Consider the following 18,010-nt stretch of genomic DNA (forward strand, 5'->3'; position numbering starts at 1 on the left):
TTCTGTTTCCTTCTGTGAGTGTTCCACCACTCTAGGTGGTTTTCATTTGTTATGAAGCACGTAATAAAAGGAGATTACTTTGAAAACTTCTTCCAAGCAGGATTGGGTCTCTCATCCCTCTGATCCACAGTGTTCCAGAAAAATAGGCAGGAAGTGTCACAACAGCAGGAATAGTGAATTCTACTCTTTGGAGAAAGTTGTAAAGATTATAAATCCTACCATTACCAAGTGAGTTCTGTTTATCCAGTAACACTTGTATTTGTATTTTAACCTTCCTAAACCTTCCGGTTCCTAAGTTTTGACATTGATCTCTTAACTTACGCTTCTCAATTACTGCCTTGATCAAGGAACTTTGAGGGTTTCATGAGTTAGCTTGAGTTCAGGAGTCAATTTTAGCACTGAGGCTGAAATATCCCAAGGGTATCTGAAAGTCAAGAAATGTTCTAAAATGAATAATTTAGGAAACGTGCCTTAAGATTTCAGGAGAGCTCATTCATCTTATTTTTTGACATTCATTTTATTATGAGCCATGGTAGATGTCCTAACTTCGTTAGCCCACAAAGAAATTTTTCTAGAGAGAGCCAGCCAGCTGAAAGCAAAAGAGGTGTAGTGAGAAGAGAGAGTCTGCCTCAGTATTTCTTAAACTTCCTCAGTCTGTGACTGCTTTGTTGGGAGTGAGACCACAAGTCCAGAATTAGCATGATGACTTTGTTTTTGATGAATTGGCAACGTAGAACCACAAGGTCTCCTTGGACGTCGTATACAAATTGTCAGTTCATGCCAGAAAGCAAAATGAACGCACTTGCCCTGTTACTAATTTTTTTCTGAAATAAATGCACTTTTATTAGGAAATTGGTTCCATTTGTGGGTAGCTTTTCAGTTCTTTTCTGTGCATACCCAGAAGAGGTTTGACCATAGTGGTCCATTGCTATCTGAACCCTTCAGACATCAAATGGGGACTTGCAGCTTGAAGAGCAGCCTAAAATTAAACAACTGGCCCATTGTTACCAGTCTTCATGAGAAACAGTCCTTATTTATCAGGCCTGACGAGCTGTTAAATGTTTTCCCTCTTTTAACTGCAGATGTGTCCGTGCGAGTGGGAACTGTAAACCAAGGGGTACATCTGTTTGAGTTCTGGTCTTTTTAACAGAACAAAATAAACATCTTAGTGGATTTTGAATGAGGAAAGTCAGAGCCCATTCGACCCATGAAAAATTGATTTATTTCCCCCCAAAGGAAAAAAGTGGGAAAAACCCTTTTAAACAAGTGAGCCTCCCAAGTGGGATAGCCCTGGCCAGTCCTTTTGACCTTAGAATGAATCAATTACTTTTACTTTGAAGACCTTAAACAGAGTGGTGGGTTTTTTTCAGGGACCCACCCTGGTTACCAAAAATCAGTCTCCCTCTCAGGTTGGCCTGTTCTCGTAAGCCTCCCCTGTCATTAAGGAACAGCTTCCCAAGTGACTTACCATCATGCTAACATTTTTTTTCAGTAATAGAGGAATTTATAAGCTCTCCAAGGCAGCAAGTTCTCATGTTAATTTTGGTTCTAATTAAATTTTCATTCCAAGGAGAGAGGGAGGACACTCGGAAGCAAAAAAATAGATTTGTTCTATTTCTTTTCACAATGTTAGGGAGACAGAATTTCTAAAACAAAAAAAAAAAAGTGAAAGAGTTTCCTTTATAAATTCTTGATAGTCTATTTAAAGAGGTGGCGAATAGTTCAGAGATTTGATGGGGTGGGTAGGGGGAAAACACGCTTCAGACTGATTTTATATCCAGCTGAGCAAGTAGTTTTCCTTCTCTAAACTACAGTTTCTTCAATAAAAATATTCTAGGGATAAATAATAATAAGATTAGCTCGCACTTACCAATCGTTAACCAGGAGCCAAGCTCAGGTTATGCCTTTTATCTGCCAAATCTCATTAAAGGATAGAGGACGTTAGTGCACGCATTTTGTAAGTGGAGAAGCTGAGGCTCCTGAAGGGTCACCTGTCTAGTAACTGTCTGAGTTAGGCTTTGAACACGATTCTCCCTGGTTCCAAAGTCTGTCCTCTTAACCACTATGTTATTGCCTCTCACATTTTCTATAAGTGACTATGCGTGTATTTGGGAACCAAGATGTATGCATTCTTCATTCCCTATCTAGTTACAGATCAGTTGTGGTTTTTTCTAGCCAATGGTCTGAACCAGATAGCTTTTTAGGTTATGCTCAGGAAATGAGCACCCTGTCAGGTGTGAACACAGGACCAGAAAGGGATTTGGTTGCCATGGCAGCAGGGGCAGTGGGATTCAGAGAAAGTAATGGCCCATTGGACAGTGAGCAGCAGTGTGGTTGAGGTTCCTCGCTAGTTTATTTCCGATGGCTACTGCTGATTTGTTTCTCCATTATGAAAACATTGGGCATTTCCAGGTCTTTTTAAAAGGCAAGGAAGTGGAAATGAGATTAAGAGGTCCTGAGGCTCTTTTTAATTAACTCTGAAGATATAAATTACAAGCCACAATGCTGCATCTGGGGCTGGGGGGGGGGGTGTCTGTGTGTGTGTAAGCACCAGTTATCATTACTTGCAAATACAACATTGAGGAAGGAATTTCTATAGCTCTTTTTAACACAAAATAGAGGGTTTTTTAAAATAACATGTAAGGAAGGTGGACATTTCCAAGGAATGTTAAACTCGACATTACACGTCTAGGGGTGGGGGGGTGTGTAAGTACCAGTTATCATTACTTTCAAATAGAATGTTGAGAAAAGAATTTCTGTAACTCATTTTAACAAAATAGAGGATTTTTAATAACATGTAAAGGAAGTAGACATTTCCTAGGAATGTTAAATTCAACAGTGAATTTTTTAAACATTACTTCCACAGTATCTTGTTTGGTTTCAGTCACTGAGAAAATAATTTCAATAAAGGGTGTAAAAGAAGTAGCAGGATATTTAAACTTTGATCCATTGTTCAGCCACTGCCACAACTTATTTTTAAGCCTCATTCACAAACCATCAACTATTACCTAATCTGGTAATCCATTAAACGTTCACTTCAAAATACAAACTTTGAATGTCTGCTGTATAGTAGGCCCAGTGCACAATACTGAAGTTGCAGAAACGAAAAACCCTCTTGCCACTGTCTTGCACTGAATCCCTCCACAGAGCAGGTGTTACAGTAAATGTGGTTTCCTAGTGCAAGAGAGAAAAGCAAACACAGCAGGGCCATTGGCTGCATTTTACTGCCTCTGGTGACTTTCTGGACGCTGACAGCCTGTGCGTTAGGATGCTGGGTCCTGGATGCTACTCACAGGGAGGAGTGGAAAAGGAAGATGAGCAGCCCTTCCACTGAGTCTCTGACTCTGTGTTTGCACCATCTGACTGATGGGACGTGTCAGGGAAATTAGTATTTCGCTGGAAGACAGTGGAGTCAAAGTGTTCCAAAGTCTTTAAACTTAAATTGTTCTCCACGTGGAATGCTGTTGTTAACCATTAGGTATAGCCAAGAATCATCCTGGCCTGTCAGACTAATTTAAAAGACTTTTCTAAATGCTTTCTGCATCTAAATTTTTACTAATTATACTTTTGCTTTAACTCCTTGGAGTTCTTTATAATTGGTCCACCTTTGATTCAGGTACCTTAAAGCTAATGTAGAGGTGCTTGCACTGGGCCATATCAAGAGCTGGGCTGTGGAGTCTGACGCCTTTCTTTTTGTGCCACTGAGTCTTCTAGGTTAGTTTTTTATTAACAATTTTAAAAGAAACGTTATTATTTTTTTTTTAAATAGGAGGGTTTCCTCTCACCAGATACTTCTGAAAGTTTAGGACAATTCTGTATGCAAATGCAGTCATTCCAGATTAGGAAAATACTGAACTGTGTGCATATACAGTAATTCCAGTTCTTCTGTGTCTAGCTTAGATTGGCAAAATGCAAACAAATTATTAGGGCCTTAACAATCAAGAAAGTAAACAAACAGCTAAGAAAACAACTTTGTGCAAACAAGCTGGAGCTTAAAAAACTATCCACTGCCTGCCATTTGGAAGATTCCACTGTCTGTCTCCTCCAGCCACGCAGATAAAGGAACGTTAGACTGCCCTGGAGACCAGCTAGGTTTTGTTCAGTCCCCGTGAGTGGTGTTAGCATGTGGCTCCAGAGCACTATTATTTTAATGCTCCAACCCTCTTTTGATGTTCCTTTCTTAGCTGCCTTGTCTCAGCTCCTATGACAGCTACTGCAGCAATCAAGTAGCCGCCAAAGCTCTGCTAGACCACAAAAAACAAGATCACCGTGTCCAAGATTTCCTACAGCGATGTTTGGAATCTCCCTTTAGCCGCAAACTAGATCTCTGGAATTTCCTCGATATTCCAAGAAGCCGTCTGGTGAAATATCCTCTGCTTCTTCGAGAGATCCTGAGGCACACCCCAAATGATAACCCAGATCAGCAGCACCTGGAAGAAGCCGTGAGTTGTCTCTTTCTTTCTCTCTCCCTTGTCATTTTCCCCAGTGTCTAGAAGATTGGGTAAATGGGTGAGTGAAGAGTCCCTGGGTACCTGGGACTCAGGAATCTTGGCTTCCAGGCTTGGCTCTGCCGTCAGCTGTGCTTTGATTTAGCAAGTCAATACTTTTCCCAATCTATAAAATGTAACATTTACATGGAATGCACTCTAGAAGTCCTTTTGATTCTAGAATTTCTTGATTCTGTGTAGGTGACTCTGTGATCTGTTTGTTATGGTTGCTGACTGTGAGGGTTAAAATCTCTGTGGAGATCTGAAATCAGATAGCTTTGTTCAGTTAGCAAATGGGAGTTGCCTTTTACCTTGGTCCTGAAGCCCACTTGTGAGCTTTAAGACCCAGCTTTCCTTGGCCCCAATGTGGAGCCTACTCATACCTGCCCACCAGCAACTATATTGAGTATGGGGCAGGGTGGTTTGAGAATTCTGGGTTCTTCCATAGCAGCAATAGAAGACCAGGAAAAATGGAGTCCGTTTCGTGAAAATACAGCAAACTCTGAGCTTTCTACCCAGAGAGCTCAGTTCTGACCGGGGTGTCCTGTGAGGCAGGGCAGAGGAGAAGGCAGGACAGGAGGAGCAAATGGCCTGAGCAAAGATGTGAAGAAGTGACAGGACAGGCCATGCTGGGGAAGGCCACGGATCAGTCTGCCTCGGGTTGACGGTGCTTAGGAAACAGCAGGAGAGGGGGCAGAGGATGACACTTCAGATTGGTTATAGAGAGTTTTAAATATAATCTGAGACATTTTCTTTTGTTGTGTTTTTGTTTGGTTTTTGTTTTCTACATAGCTTGGATTCAGGTTTCAAATCCCAGCTCCATCACTGACAAGCTATGTAATCTTGGACATGTTGCTCCTCATTTGTAGGACAGGGGATGGAGAAGATTAGGGACAAGGAAGCCAGCTGGGAAGAGGTTGCAGTGGTCCAAGTGTGCAGTCATGGAAACCTGCTCAGGGAAGTGGCCATGGGGATGGAGGTTAAGAGGCCAATCCAAAGCCTTCATTCCCTGACTGGACCTGGGACAATAACAGAAGGAGGATATGCACAGGTGATTGGAAAATCAGAAGCCTTGAGCCTGTGGAGCAAAATGCCCATCTCTTCCCAGAGAGGAGCTTAAAAATAATAAGTAGTAACAACATCAGCAGCAATAACAGTATTACTGCTGACATGTAATGAATACCTAGTAAATCAGCTTTATGTAACTGCCTCACAGGTTATGAGCTCATATTCCTCACAATCACCTGTGAGATAGCTGTTCCTGTTAGGGCCATTTTCCTTTTCCAGGTGAGGCTTGTGGGGGTTAAATAACTTGCCCAAGTCCAGGGCCAGCAACTGTTGGAGTTGATATTGGAACCCTGTCGGTGTAGACTGCAAATCTTCTGACTTTTCCAATTCTTTATCATCCTTTACAATGGAGCTGAAAAGCCTAGCTGCTGCTTTGAGCCCTGTTGGAATCACAGAACGTTGTCTGGCCACCAGGCTTTGTGGAAAGGCCTCACTGGTGCAGAGCTGGGCCAGTTGTCCTTGTAGGGGTAGGGAAGAATGAGGAAAGACTCTCTCCTGATTCTCGAGGTGTTTGATGTGTCTGGCAGACCCGACGCACACAGACCAGGCTCCCAGTGCAGCACGATGGGGGATGCAGCCTCCAGGGATGAGGCCCATCTCACTTCATCATGTCTGTTTTTATTACTGAAAAGAGCAGTAGGGTTGCCTCCTCACCGTATTTCATCCCAGCAAGTGTGTGGTCTGTAGGAATGAGAACAACAGGGAGCTCGAGCTAGTCTAAATAATTACTTTTTTGAAGCACACAAGCTCACTCTGAGCTTTACAGTATAGATTTCTTCTTTTTAATATGCAGCATGAAAGAATAAAGCTCTGTTTAAAAAAAAAAAAAACACAATCCCAGTGAGCTAAAGTTTGAATTTAAAAGACATAGATAAGAATATGCTTGTTTGCAGTGTGAAAGGATGCACCAGTTTCCCTAGTGCATAAAATGTGATGCCATTTTCACAAATGGAATCTGTACCTAGTTTACTCAGGCAGATTTATGTATGAAGGATGATATTCCTGCATTTGAAAATGTCTGCAGAGCAAGTCTTCTGAATGCCCATTTACACAATAAAGGCACAGCAATTTTTTCCCCTTCTTTTCAAAATCCTTGTGGCATTACCCTAGATGAGCAGAAATATTTAGCCCTGTTCTCTTGGGTGCATTGTGAATGTTTGATAACCATAAAATCCACAGTACTAATGTAGCTTGACTAATATGTTCCCTGAATAAATTTTCCACCTTTTAAAAGGGAGGAACTTTTAAAGTTCAGAGAACTCTAAGTAAATTGCTTCTATACCAAGCATTCAGTCCTATGATTAGATCTAAAGAAAGGTCTTGCTTTTAATGCAGTGCTTAAACTACTACATTTGTATTAGAATTTCTTAACAGTGTTTTGGAGGGTCAATAGGAATTTCCCCCCAAAGAGAACTTCTTAAAATAAGACTTCAGATATTCAGATATTCTAGAGATCTGATTGTTTAATGTTTTAAATTCTAAATACTGTTTCAGCCAGAAAATGATCCTGTAGACCGTCTCTTTGCTCTGCCCGTCACTGTTCCCATTCCTTTAAAAAAATATCACTGGAATCAATGGGAAGAACAGACCTGCTTTGGATGGAACAGCCGCAAGGGCTGCTATTCTTGGCCAATGTCAAGAGCCAACGAATAGATGATATTACCACACAAGGGACAGGACAGACAGGGCTTTCAGATTCCACTTTGAGGATGACGATTCCAGCACGTTTGGGCTTAATCCCTGTTTTGTTATGTGTATCTCTCATCATCATCATCTTTTACCAGCCCCTGCCCTTCAGTTTGAACCCAGATGAGACATGCAACAATAAATTTAATTTAAATGCGCAATTATCATGACTGTTTGCTATTGGCAATCTGCTATATGTAACTTTATTCCTTGCTGCAATTCTGCAAAATAAATTCCTCTCAAGAACCAGTGCAGAGAGATTAGACATGGTATGCAGGTGCACTAGCTTATGGTACACAGGTAAATAAGAATACAAAATAATATTCTTAATAAATTAAAGCAGACCCAGAGCTACTATTATAAATATAGACATAGAATATGGAATAATTCCAATTGTTTCCATTGTTTTGTCTTTTTTTTAATTTTTACAAACACCAGAGAAAGAAGCAGCATTTGAGAATAGTCACAGTTGCCTATGGAACCACTGTGGTGTTTGAGTTTATTAATCTTCATGTGATGTGCCAGCTGTCAGTTCCTGAGTTAAATTAGGAAATGAATGCATCTTTATGCCTAGAGTATATCTTCCTTCTGGTTTCCTTGAAACTTACAGGATATTCAGAAAACTGACTCAAGTACTTGTTAATTCCAACTGCCCAAGTACACCTAGTAATAGTCAGCCAATAAGATGAGACACAGCAATTAATACTAAGGTCTTTAAAAGCAAGAAAAAAGTATGGATTTCACTATGTATTAAAAAATGTAACAAAATAGAATGATAAGGTAGATGTAAAATGTGTGCCCAGATACCTCTCATGTATTTTAAGCTTCTCAAAGGAAGGGACCCTGTTTCATTTCTTTGAAAGCCACCCCCTAGTCTGACACTGAACAGATGCTCAACAAGCATTAATTGAATTAATTTGAAGGATGAGTCATAGCTTTGGTATATTTTGTGAAATTTCTTTTTTGTTTATTCTTGAAAATAACAATAAATAATCAGTCATCTTTGAAAACCATGAGTGGAAAAAGAAGAGAAAGTTTGTACACCAAAATGTTTTATTTATTATTTGTTTTATGTTAATGAAACTTAGGTTAATTTCATAGAACTTATGTTTAATATTAGGTTGACACCAAAGATGAAAAAATTTGTCTTACGATATAAAGAGCCTGTGTTTTTTTAAGTAATGTGTTTTTTTTTTAATTATCAAAGTACTGCTACCACCCAAATTTGGAAAATAGAGAAAAGAGTAAATAAATGATCTTTGAAACTTAGCAGCTACAAAAGTGTACAGATTATGTGTCTGTCCGTAGGATACAGTCACCAGACTCCAGCTCAAAGCTGTAAGATCGTCTGTCACACCTGCATGGTAGTGCCAAAGTTGTAACTGTGTAGAAGTTTTCATCCAGTTGCTTTGGGCAGAAGGCAAATGAAAAATAATCACTTATCAGTCTTAGAATTCAATACTGCTTTAACACAAGATCTGGTAGCTATTCACTGAGTAAAGGTCTCTTTTAAAACCTTGCTTTTCAGAGACTGGTTTGTTTTTCTACTAAGTAAATGTGACCAAGAAGAGTCCCTATTAACATTTCTCACCTTTTAAGTTCTTTTCTGTTACTACCACCACCACCACCAAGAAAGATGGGATTGTTGATCTTTTCACTATTAGGGGACAGAGGACTCTGCTGAGAAAGTCATTACTTTGTCTTGGATTGATGTTGTTGAGTTTTTAATCAACTAATTTCCTGTTCTTTTGTTTTCTAGTATTTTCTAACTTTTCGATATATTATTCATGTGATAGAAAAACACGTCAGAATAAATGCCCACTGACCATGTCCTAGTATTGTACTCTTGTTGTTTTATTTCACTTCAGTTTGTATTAACAATAATGCATCCACCATTGCTTTGAAATCCCTCTACCCCTTACTTAATTCACATGTGCTGTAGGCATGGGTGTGAGTTGTACAGAGACAGACTGTCTTCATGCCTACTCCTAGTGTCTTTTCTTTCCATTCCTAGTTCTCTGTCCTTTATAAATCATTTATGTTTTGTCACTAAACATATATCCAAATCATTTACTCACACCCAATTTGCAAATACTGTTTTCGGTTTAGATTGAGTACATGCAGAGAGACCTTGAAACTGGGTTTCAAATCCCCAAGGATGATCCTTTTTCTGGACTATTACATTCTGCTTTGTTTTCTTTCCTTGGCCTCCTTTTTTATATGCCTACATTTTCAACATTGTGAGCATGCTTTAGGAAATGTGCAACATGGAGCTTAGTGGTTATAAGTCCTGCACGTTGAAAGCAATACCTCATATCTCTTCCTCTCAGATAAAATTATATATCATTATTAGCTTTCTATATAATAGAAATATCTATATATATGTACAAATGAATATATGTGTATGTGTTTATCTCTATGTGTATGTGTTTAGATGGTGTATAGATGGATACAGTGTATAAGTCGCATTTATTTATTTTTCCCTTTTCCCAAAGCAGCAACTTAGATAACAGAATCTCAGAATTAGATCCAAGTGTATCTTCCTTACTTTCTAGGCTGAGTCCCTGGGTCTTGCTGGTGTGGCTGGTTTGCTTACTTTCCCCATACTTTCTTTTTGTTTTCACAGATAAACATCATTCAGGGAATTGTGGCAGAAATCAACACCAAGACTGGAGAATCTGAATGCCGCTATTATAAAGAGCGACTTCTTTACTTAGAAGAAGGCCAGAAAGACTCCCTGATTGACAGCTCAAGAGTGCTGTGTTGTCATGGTGAACTGAAAAACAACCGGGGCGTGGTGAGTGGTTACTCTGCTTCAGTGGTCTGATCCTGGGCCTCAAAAAAAAAGAAATGGAAGTACTGGGGATTGAACCCAGGACCTCATGCATGCTAAGCATGAGTTCTACCACTGAGCTATACCCTTTCCCCTGCTAGCTTTTTTTAAATTGAAGTATAGTTCAAACTTTTTATTTGGTTTGATCAAGACCTTCAAAAACAAATACGAAACAGTTACCATCTCCTCCCACTTTGATATTAAAAAATAATGGGTGATTTTAACAGGATATTAAAAGTATATGATCCGAGAAAAACAGCTGTTACATTGAATTCATTTAGCTTTATGAGAAATTCTTCTTATTCTTATGAATTGGCACCTATCCACAAACTGACATTTTGAGACCATTTTGTTTTGTTTTGTTTTGTTTTGTTTTTAAATAATAACCTACACTCCAATGGCAGTGTCCCTAGCTCTGACCTGTAGAAATTCCATTTCTGGGCTTTTTATTCCTTAGTAGATATTGAGACCATTTTGTTTTGTTTTGTTTTGTTTTGTTTTTAAATAATAACCTACACTCCAATGGCAGTGTCCCTAGCTCTGACCTGTAGAAATTCCATTTCTGGGCTTTTTATTCCTTAGTAGATATTGAAATTGTTCCTCCTTTCCTATCATAGCAATTTGTGCAGATCTCCCCTGGGAGGGCTCACTACAGTGGTTGTAATTTTCTGGGTATCTGTCAGTATCTTCCATTATGCCATGCTTTTTTAGGGTGGAGACTGCCGTGTCAGTCCCCAGCACCTATCATGGGGACCTGATACATACTGAGGCACTCAGTAATGTTAGATGAATGAGTGAATGAATGAATGCTTACATAAAGGAAAAATGGATTTTAATTATATGAGAGTTCAAAATTCATTCAACTCACCATGCTGTTTTTATCTGTAGCCAGTAGAAATTAATGCTAATATATAATATATATATAATTTTTATGTTATATATAACAAATTTTATATAATATATAAATTTTATTATATATATTTAAATTTCAGTATTGAGAAAGCCATTGAGAAAGTCTTCACCTCTTTTGTGTTTCATCTTTGATATCTAGCCAACCCTTAGAATGAAAGCCAGAACTAGATTGAAAAGCCCTTAATAAAGCTTTGATGACTCAAGGGATGCCCTTTTGATCTGGACTGTAGAGTAGCATTTATGAGCAGGCTTGGAAATGTTATTTAAAATCACTGAGTACATGTTGCAGTGCCTATTATCAGTGCTGCTGTCAATCCAACCAGCTGATGTTGCAACAGAGGTTATGAGACCTGTCACAGGCCACTGCTTGAAAAAGTGTTTCTGTTTGACTGAGGAGTTACTGATTGCCATTACTGATTGCCAGAAAGTGGCATTCTGCTTTTTGCTGATTTTTGGAAAGCACTGGTGGACTTCTAATGTCTGATACTCTGGCTCCTGGAACTCTTTCTCAGGAGCCCGGTGGGAAATAGTCAGGAGGATGCATCACTCAGTGGAATGAGGGCCTGTTCTCTTTCTGTCCATCAGTCAAGCACTGAGACTCTCTGGCCAAATGAGCCTAGGGCATTAAGGATGAACTCTGTCTAGTACATGTTCCAGGTAGATAGATTTTTGAGACCAAAGATTTTAGTTGGGGTGGGAGATTTGTTTTAGTTTCTTTGTTTTTCAATAGAGTTGTAAAAATCATTATGAATAAAGTCTTGAGTCAGGGAAAAAATCTCAATTGTTTGAGGGCAGAAAGGAGCTGCAACTAAGAAGAGGAATTCTCAGTGAACATTCATAGACAAGGGATATTTTTTAAAGGTTGCCCAGACAATCTGAGCTCAAACATCCTACCTTGGCTAGAAGATTGAAGTAGAAACAGTATTAAAAAATCTCTGATTATTTTTAGTGTGTAAAATAATGACTAACCCCTTCCCTCCCAATCCCCAAGAGAAAATTCTTAACACTCTCAACCACACCCTGCTGCAAAAAAAAAAAAAAAAAAAAAAAAAAGCCCTTAACTTGGTTATTTTGTGCTTTACTGTTTTTCAATCTTCAAAGCTCACACACGCACACACCAATACAGAACCATCATCATTTGTGTTTCCACCAGCCAACATTTGGTTAAGCTTCAGTTTCTGCAGTTTTTGGTGTGTGTCTGTCTGACTGTCTATGGCAGGGTTAGGGTAGATGACTTACAAGTACCTTTTCTTCCAAATGTAAAACTATCTGATAATGCTGAATGTGCTTTCCTGGCCCTACATCCAGATTGTAATGTGAGTTTCCCAGTCTCCTCTTTGAGACCCCCCTGGGCTGAAATTCCCAAATATTTCCACTGAAAAACTAGAACCCAGCGGTAAAGTCATGGATCTTTTCACTTCGGTTCCTAAGCATTTCCAAACTGTAGGAAGAGTCTGGCACTTGGAATTGAATGGAGCCAATTTATCCCAGCTCCACCCCATTGCTTTCATGATGTGGTTTGAGACAAGCCTTTATTTCTGAGATGCTCTTTTGCCCACAACACACACATCAATCGTCAGCCTTTTAAGCACAACCTCTTCAGAGAACTGAGGTTCTTATGAACTTAACCAAGAAGGACAACCTCTTTGATCATCTTTCTTTGTGGCTACAGTAGCATGCTCTGGTTTCCTCAGGAATGGGCAGTGTTCCGAGCTGCAGTGCCTAGATGAAGCTGATAATCAGCTCTGTGGTTGAAGGAACAAGTGTTTTATGGGTTTGGGTAACAAAGATTAATATTAGGCCCCAATATGCCAGTCTCATCCTTTATAGACTATTACTCATTTTGATCTCTTAGAATTACATTAGGTAAAATAAGCCAAGGCCGGGGAGCACTAACTTTTTCTCCTTCATTACCCACTTCATTCTATGGGGCTTCTCTTTTTTTCTTATGTTCCCATAAGAAAATGCTGGAGGCTGTGTCTACACAGGTTGTGAATTGCAGTCTGAACAGCGCCCCTGGAGCTGGCAGGCCCGGCTGCAGGTGCCTGTGGGCAGAGGGCCTTCTTCAGTGGGGCCCTTGGGACCTGCTCCTATAGGAAAGGCAATGGATTCATCTGGAAATGCCTCCAACTCCCAGCTGTCTGTTCTTCTGGAGGTAGATTTGAGCCTGGAAGTTCATAAGCTAGTAAGAACCTGGTACCTGGGGACCTCTTATCCACAGAGGTCCGCTTATCAACCACTTATTGCTTAGGGGAATCCCATGGATTCTTTTCTTTCAGAAACTACATGTCTTCCTGTTTCAAGAAGTCCTTGTGATCACCCGAGCCGTCACCCACAACGAGCAGCTGTGCTACCAGTTGTACCGGCAGCCCATCCCGGTGAAGGACCTCCTGCTGGAAGACCTGCAGGACGGAGAAGTGAGGCTGGGTGGCTCCCTGCGTGGGGCATTCAGCAACAACGAGAGAAGTATGGAGGACTGGCCGTTTTGTCCTGTTGAATGTCTTTGGTGGTGGTTTGGAGGGAGTGGCTGGCTGGTGGAAAGAAAAGAGTCGTGGCCTTGGGTCAAACTGCATTCCAGTTTTGTGTCATCACTTACTGATTGTGTGACCTTGCTCAACCTGTGTGAACCTTAGTTTTCTATCTGCAAAGTGGGGATGTGTGCATATCTACTTCATAGGATTGTTGCAAGGATTAAATGAGACCCTGCAAGCTGACCTGTCTGCTCATAACTGGTGCCCCTTAAGCTGTCTTTCTCTGACTCCTTCCATTGGGTAGAAGCATTCTTAAGACCAGACAGTCCTTATGTGATTACCAGGTACATAACAGTGGGTTTTGTAGTTGAGCTAACAGACTTGTCTCTAAAGAGACATAACTATGGTCAAATGGGTTAAGGGTTCATTTGCAGTTACTCAACTGGGCTTCTCTAACTGAAGACTTAGTAAACCAAGGAATTAACCAAGAGAAGCTTAGACAGCAGTGTCTATGTAGTGTCTTTTGTGTGTCAGACACTGTGCTAGGCAGTAGCACACACTGGTGAACCAGACAGCTCAATTCCTCGGAAGCCCTATTGAACTGACACTGTGACAGAAGAGATAGATAAGAGACAAATAAATATTCTGGGTGCTGTTAAGAAAACTAAAACCCAGTAAGGGAATAGAGAGGGATAGCAATAGGAGGTCTGTTTAAGATGAAATGATCAGGGAAGACTTCTCGGAAAAAGTAACGTTTGAGCCTCTTAGGTTAACATTGGCATCGTATGGTCGAAGTAATTAACGTGTACTGCCTCTTACTTACACCCCCGTCCCTCCACCCTAGTGGTAGTACTTAAAGTTCTCAAGTACTATGTGCCAGGCATTATATAAGTACTGACATATATTACCACATTTATCTCTCATAATAGCCATCTAAGGTAAGTTCTCTTTGTTTTCCCCATTTTACAAATGAGGAAACTGAGACATAAGGGAGTTAAGGCATTTGCCCCACAGCAGAGTAGAGCCTGAAGCTCCACTGTTTTATCTGAAGCTAGTCTGTTGGCTACAGGCATTGTGCAAGGGGACTGACTGACCTCAGATGCTTCTGTGAACCCCATGCATGTGGCACGTGGGGCCCATTTAATCCCAGTTAATGTTGTTATTAAACTAAATCAAATGTCATGCATACTGTGCACTGCTGTTTTTTAAATGCACGTAGCTCCTGTTGAGGTTACTAAAATGTCATTTTATTTTAAAATGAAACCAAACTTATAAGAGTTCTGTGTCTTTACATATCTTCTTAATCATCAGATACTAAATGTACAGATACTATCATGTGGAGGGTCATGGGCCTGTTTGCTGTTACAAAGGGCTTCTTAAACTTGAAAAAGCCCTAGCTTGGAACAGTTGTTGAAATTACAGATTATTAGGCCCACCTGAGCCCTATTGAATCCAAATCTCTAAGGGTAGGGCCCCGGGATCTATATTTTTAACATGCTGTCAGGGGATTCTGACATGCAGCCAGGTTTGGTACCCAGTACTCTGGGGTCCCCTTAAACACAAGACTTAATTGTTCTGCACTGATTTGCTAGCTTCTGAGGACAACTTAGGGCAACCAAGTGCCAGACCTGTGTCAACTCCTATTGAGTGATGGAGGCTGCAAGGTAGAGCTGAGCCGTATCCTGGATCAGTGGGACACATTTACTAGTCAATTAGTGATGTCTGCGTCTGCCATGGGTACTTGGATACATGGGAGGTTAGTGTCACTACATGTGTTCTCTTTGGCTTGGGTTAATATCTGTTCATTGACCTCTTTTTTCATGTGTTTTTCGTTACTAGTTAAAAACTTCTTCAGAGTAAGTTTCAAAAATGGATCCCAAAGTCAGACTCATTCACTACAAGCCAACGACACCTTCAACAAACAGCAGTGGCTCAACTGTATTCGTCAAGCCAAAGAAACAGTTGTGTGTGCTGCCGGGCAGGCTGGGGTACTTGACTCCGAGGGATCATTCCTAGATCCCGCCACTGAAAGCAGGGAGCCACAGGGAGAAACAAAACTTGAGCAGATGGACCAATCGGACAGTGAATCGGATTGTAGCATGGACACAAGTGAGGTCAGCCTGGACTGTGAGCGTATGGAACAGACAGACTCTTCCTGTGGGAATAGCAGGCACGTTGAAAGCAACGTCTGACAGAAGCGTGTACTTCCTGGAAGTAGCCCTGTGTCCTACCTGTACAGTATTTGCATTCCACACATGGAACGGTTTGGAGAAGCACTTTTTGATACTTTTGTGACTGTGTTGACCCAGTCTCTTCAATCTGTACTTTGTCCCTAGTACTGTAACTGCCAGTCTGTCTGTGTAAACTGGAATCTGAGGTGACTGTTACCCTGTATTGTATTTCACAAATGTCTGGATGGATGGAGCAAATTACTTTCACTTGTCCTGCTGGATTTTTAAAAAGTACAAAGAAAAAAATCTCTAAACTACCATTTTGTGTAGATTGCTTAAAGGATCCTTCTGTGTTTCTCTAGTGTTTTTCTGGCTCTTTGGCAGAGTAGCTGAAGGCATGGAATTTCAAGGGCCTAGCAAACAGGGCATGAGGAAGTCAGTCATGTACCATGATGGCATTTGAAGGAGAACCAGGAAAGATCAATGTTTCGAGTGAAATTGGTTTGATGTTATTCAACCAGAAAGCATGAAGATATCCCTGGGGATTCCAAAGGCTTAATTTTGCAAAGGAAGAAGCACTGTCTTGACCTTGCAATTTCATCCAGTGCAAATTTGATGCAATAATCTATTAGGACATGAAATAGAGTCTGACCTTAAAAGGACTAGCACAAAAGCAGCTGTCAGTTCTGAATCTTGAACTGAAATGTGCATTGCACCAGGAGGTCTCTGCCATAGATGCTGGCTTGCCTTAGAGAGCCATTTCTAGTCTAAAACATCAGAATAGAACTCAGAGGGACTGGGAATATCTGGCAGGATAACAAAAAGGCCCATCTTGGCTTTGTTTCATCTGCCTAAGCCTACTCATATTTTAGAGCGTGAATGAAGAGATGAGGAAAAGAGAATGCAGCTGAGTCAGTGACTCTGTCTACAGAAGCATGTGAGAAGAAGAATTTGGAAGAAGTGCTCCATCATGATCTTATGTGGGAAACATTAAAAGAGAAAAGCATGGTCCAGTGTCCTTCTGGGAAAGGCCAGAGCCTTGGGTTTTCCTGTTGTGCTTTTGGGTCATCAGTTTATCATCTCTGGCTCTCTGCTGGGCTCAGAATCATCATTATATTCTCCAGAGACCAACTTAATTAACTCTATGATTAATTAGGATTAGTTAGCCAAACTAGTAACCTTCGTCCAGCCTTGATTTACAATGCAGGGTGGGTTACAGACCTTAAAAAAAACAAACATTAACTGAATACACAGAAAAGCTCCCTGTGAGTGTAAATATTAAAGACAACCTGTGCAAAATTAGACCCACACCAGCACTAGTAGTAATGGTTCTAAATTATTGCCAAAAAAAAAGTTTTCTTTTCAGTCTTTTGTCTTTCAAGTTTACAGAAGGAAAGCAGTAAATATTATGTTGTCATTTTATGATGTACGTCTGTAATGTGCATTCGAAGAAGCTGTGTGACAAGATTTATCAATGTAAAAACAAGATATAATACTTTTTTTTCAAAAATAAAACAAAAAAATGTTGTGGTCAGTTTTACCCTATAAAACATATTTCTGTATTTATAGATTTTAAACAAGGTGAATTTTTTTTCTATTACAAGTTTATTTAAAACTGCTTTGTTTCTCAAGTTGTTACTGATGCAGTGAGTGAATGAACCAGCTGCATAGAGGAGCGGAGAAAAGCTGAGAAAGATTGTCTGATGCTGGAGAAAAGAACGAATCATTCTTGGCAGAGCCGTCGACCACTTTGGCCAGCACGTTGAGAAGAGGTCTGTCAGGGCCAGCCTATGGGAAGAAAGTCAATGAATGTTTTCATGAAATGAATGTTTTTGTAAAATGGCCTTAAACTTTTCTGGAAGCATTTCAAATAAATTACATTAAAATGTCATCCTCTTTGTGTACTGTATTTGCCCTACAGACGTCAAATTTCCGCTACCTTCCTGGGAGGTTCTTTCTGACGTTTTTGCTTGGACCCAAATACACATATTAAAATAGGGTGTGGGTTGAAATAAGTGCTTTGGTTTGATCTCTCAAAGCTTTTGCAAAACTCATATTTCTAAGATATATATTTTCAAGTATGCTCATTTTTAACAGCTGTGTCTTGAATCTGCACTATGTGTCAAGGGATGTCATAACTGTTATAGAAAAGAAGTGTTGAGTCTCACTGCTAGTGTAGGTGACTGTTGATGAAATTGAGGCTAAATAATAGAAAGCCAGTTTTACTTCAGAACTCTTCCTAGAATTTCACTCCACTTTTTCTTTAATTAAAACGGTCACTTCTGTTCCCCCAAAGAATAGTTTTTAGATAAAAAGGCTCGACAGCTTGAAGTGGTCAGTAGCCAATTCTCAGTAGCATGTTGGCCCAGTAAAGCTGGTAGT

At 40.1% G+C, this 18,010-nt stretch overlaps 1 protein-coding gene across 8 annotated transcripts in view; it reads left to right on the forward strand.

Moving 5' to 3' along the window:
• ARHGEF3 (Rho guanine nucleotide exchange factor 3) overlaps window positions 1-17,519 on the forward strand; it is a 281,665-nt gene extending 264,146 nt beyond the window's left edge. For all 8 annotated transcript variants that reach the window (XM_074344626.1, XM_074344627.1, XM_074344631.1 and 5 more), the window contains 4 exons: window positions 4,185-4,442; window positions 9,868-10,038; window positions 13,266-13,452; window positions 15,297-17,519. In XM_074344626.1, coding sequence (XP_074200727.1) covers window positions 4,185-4,442; window positions 9,868-10,038; window positions 13,266-13,452; window positions 15,297-15,649 — 969 coding nt within the window. In that variant the 3' untranslated portion in view covers window positions 15,650-17,519. The remainder of the gene's footprint in view (window positions 1-4,184; window positions 4,443-9,867; window positions 10,039-13,265; window positions 13,453-15,296) is intronic.
• The last annotated feature ends 491 nt before the right edge of the window (window positions 17,520-18,010 follow it).

This window comes from Camelus bactrianus, chromosome 17 (genome assembly GCF_048773025.1).
Source record: "Camelus bactrianus isolate YW-2024 breed Bactrian camel chromosome 17, ASM4877302v1, whole genome shotgun sequence".
Lineage (NCBI taxonomy): Eukaryota > Metazoa > Chordata > Mammalia > Artiodactyla > Camelidae > Camelus > Camelus bactrianus.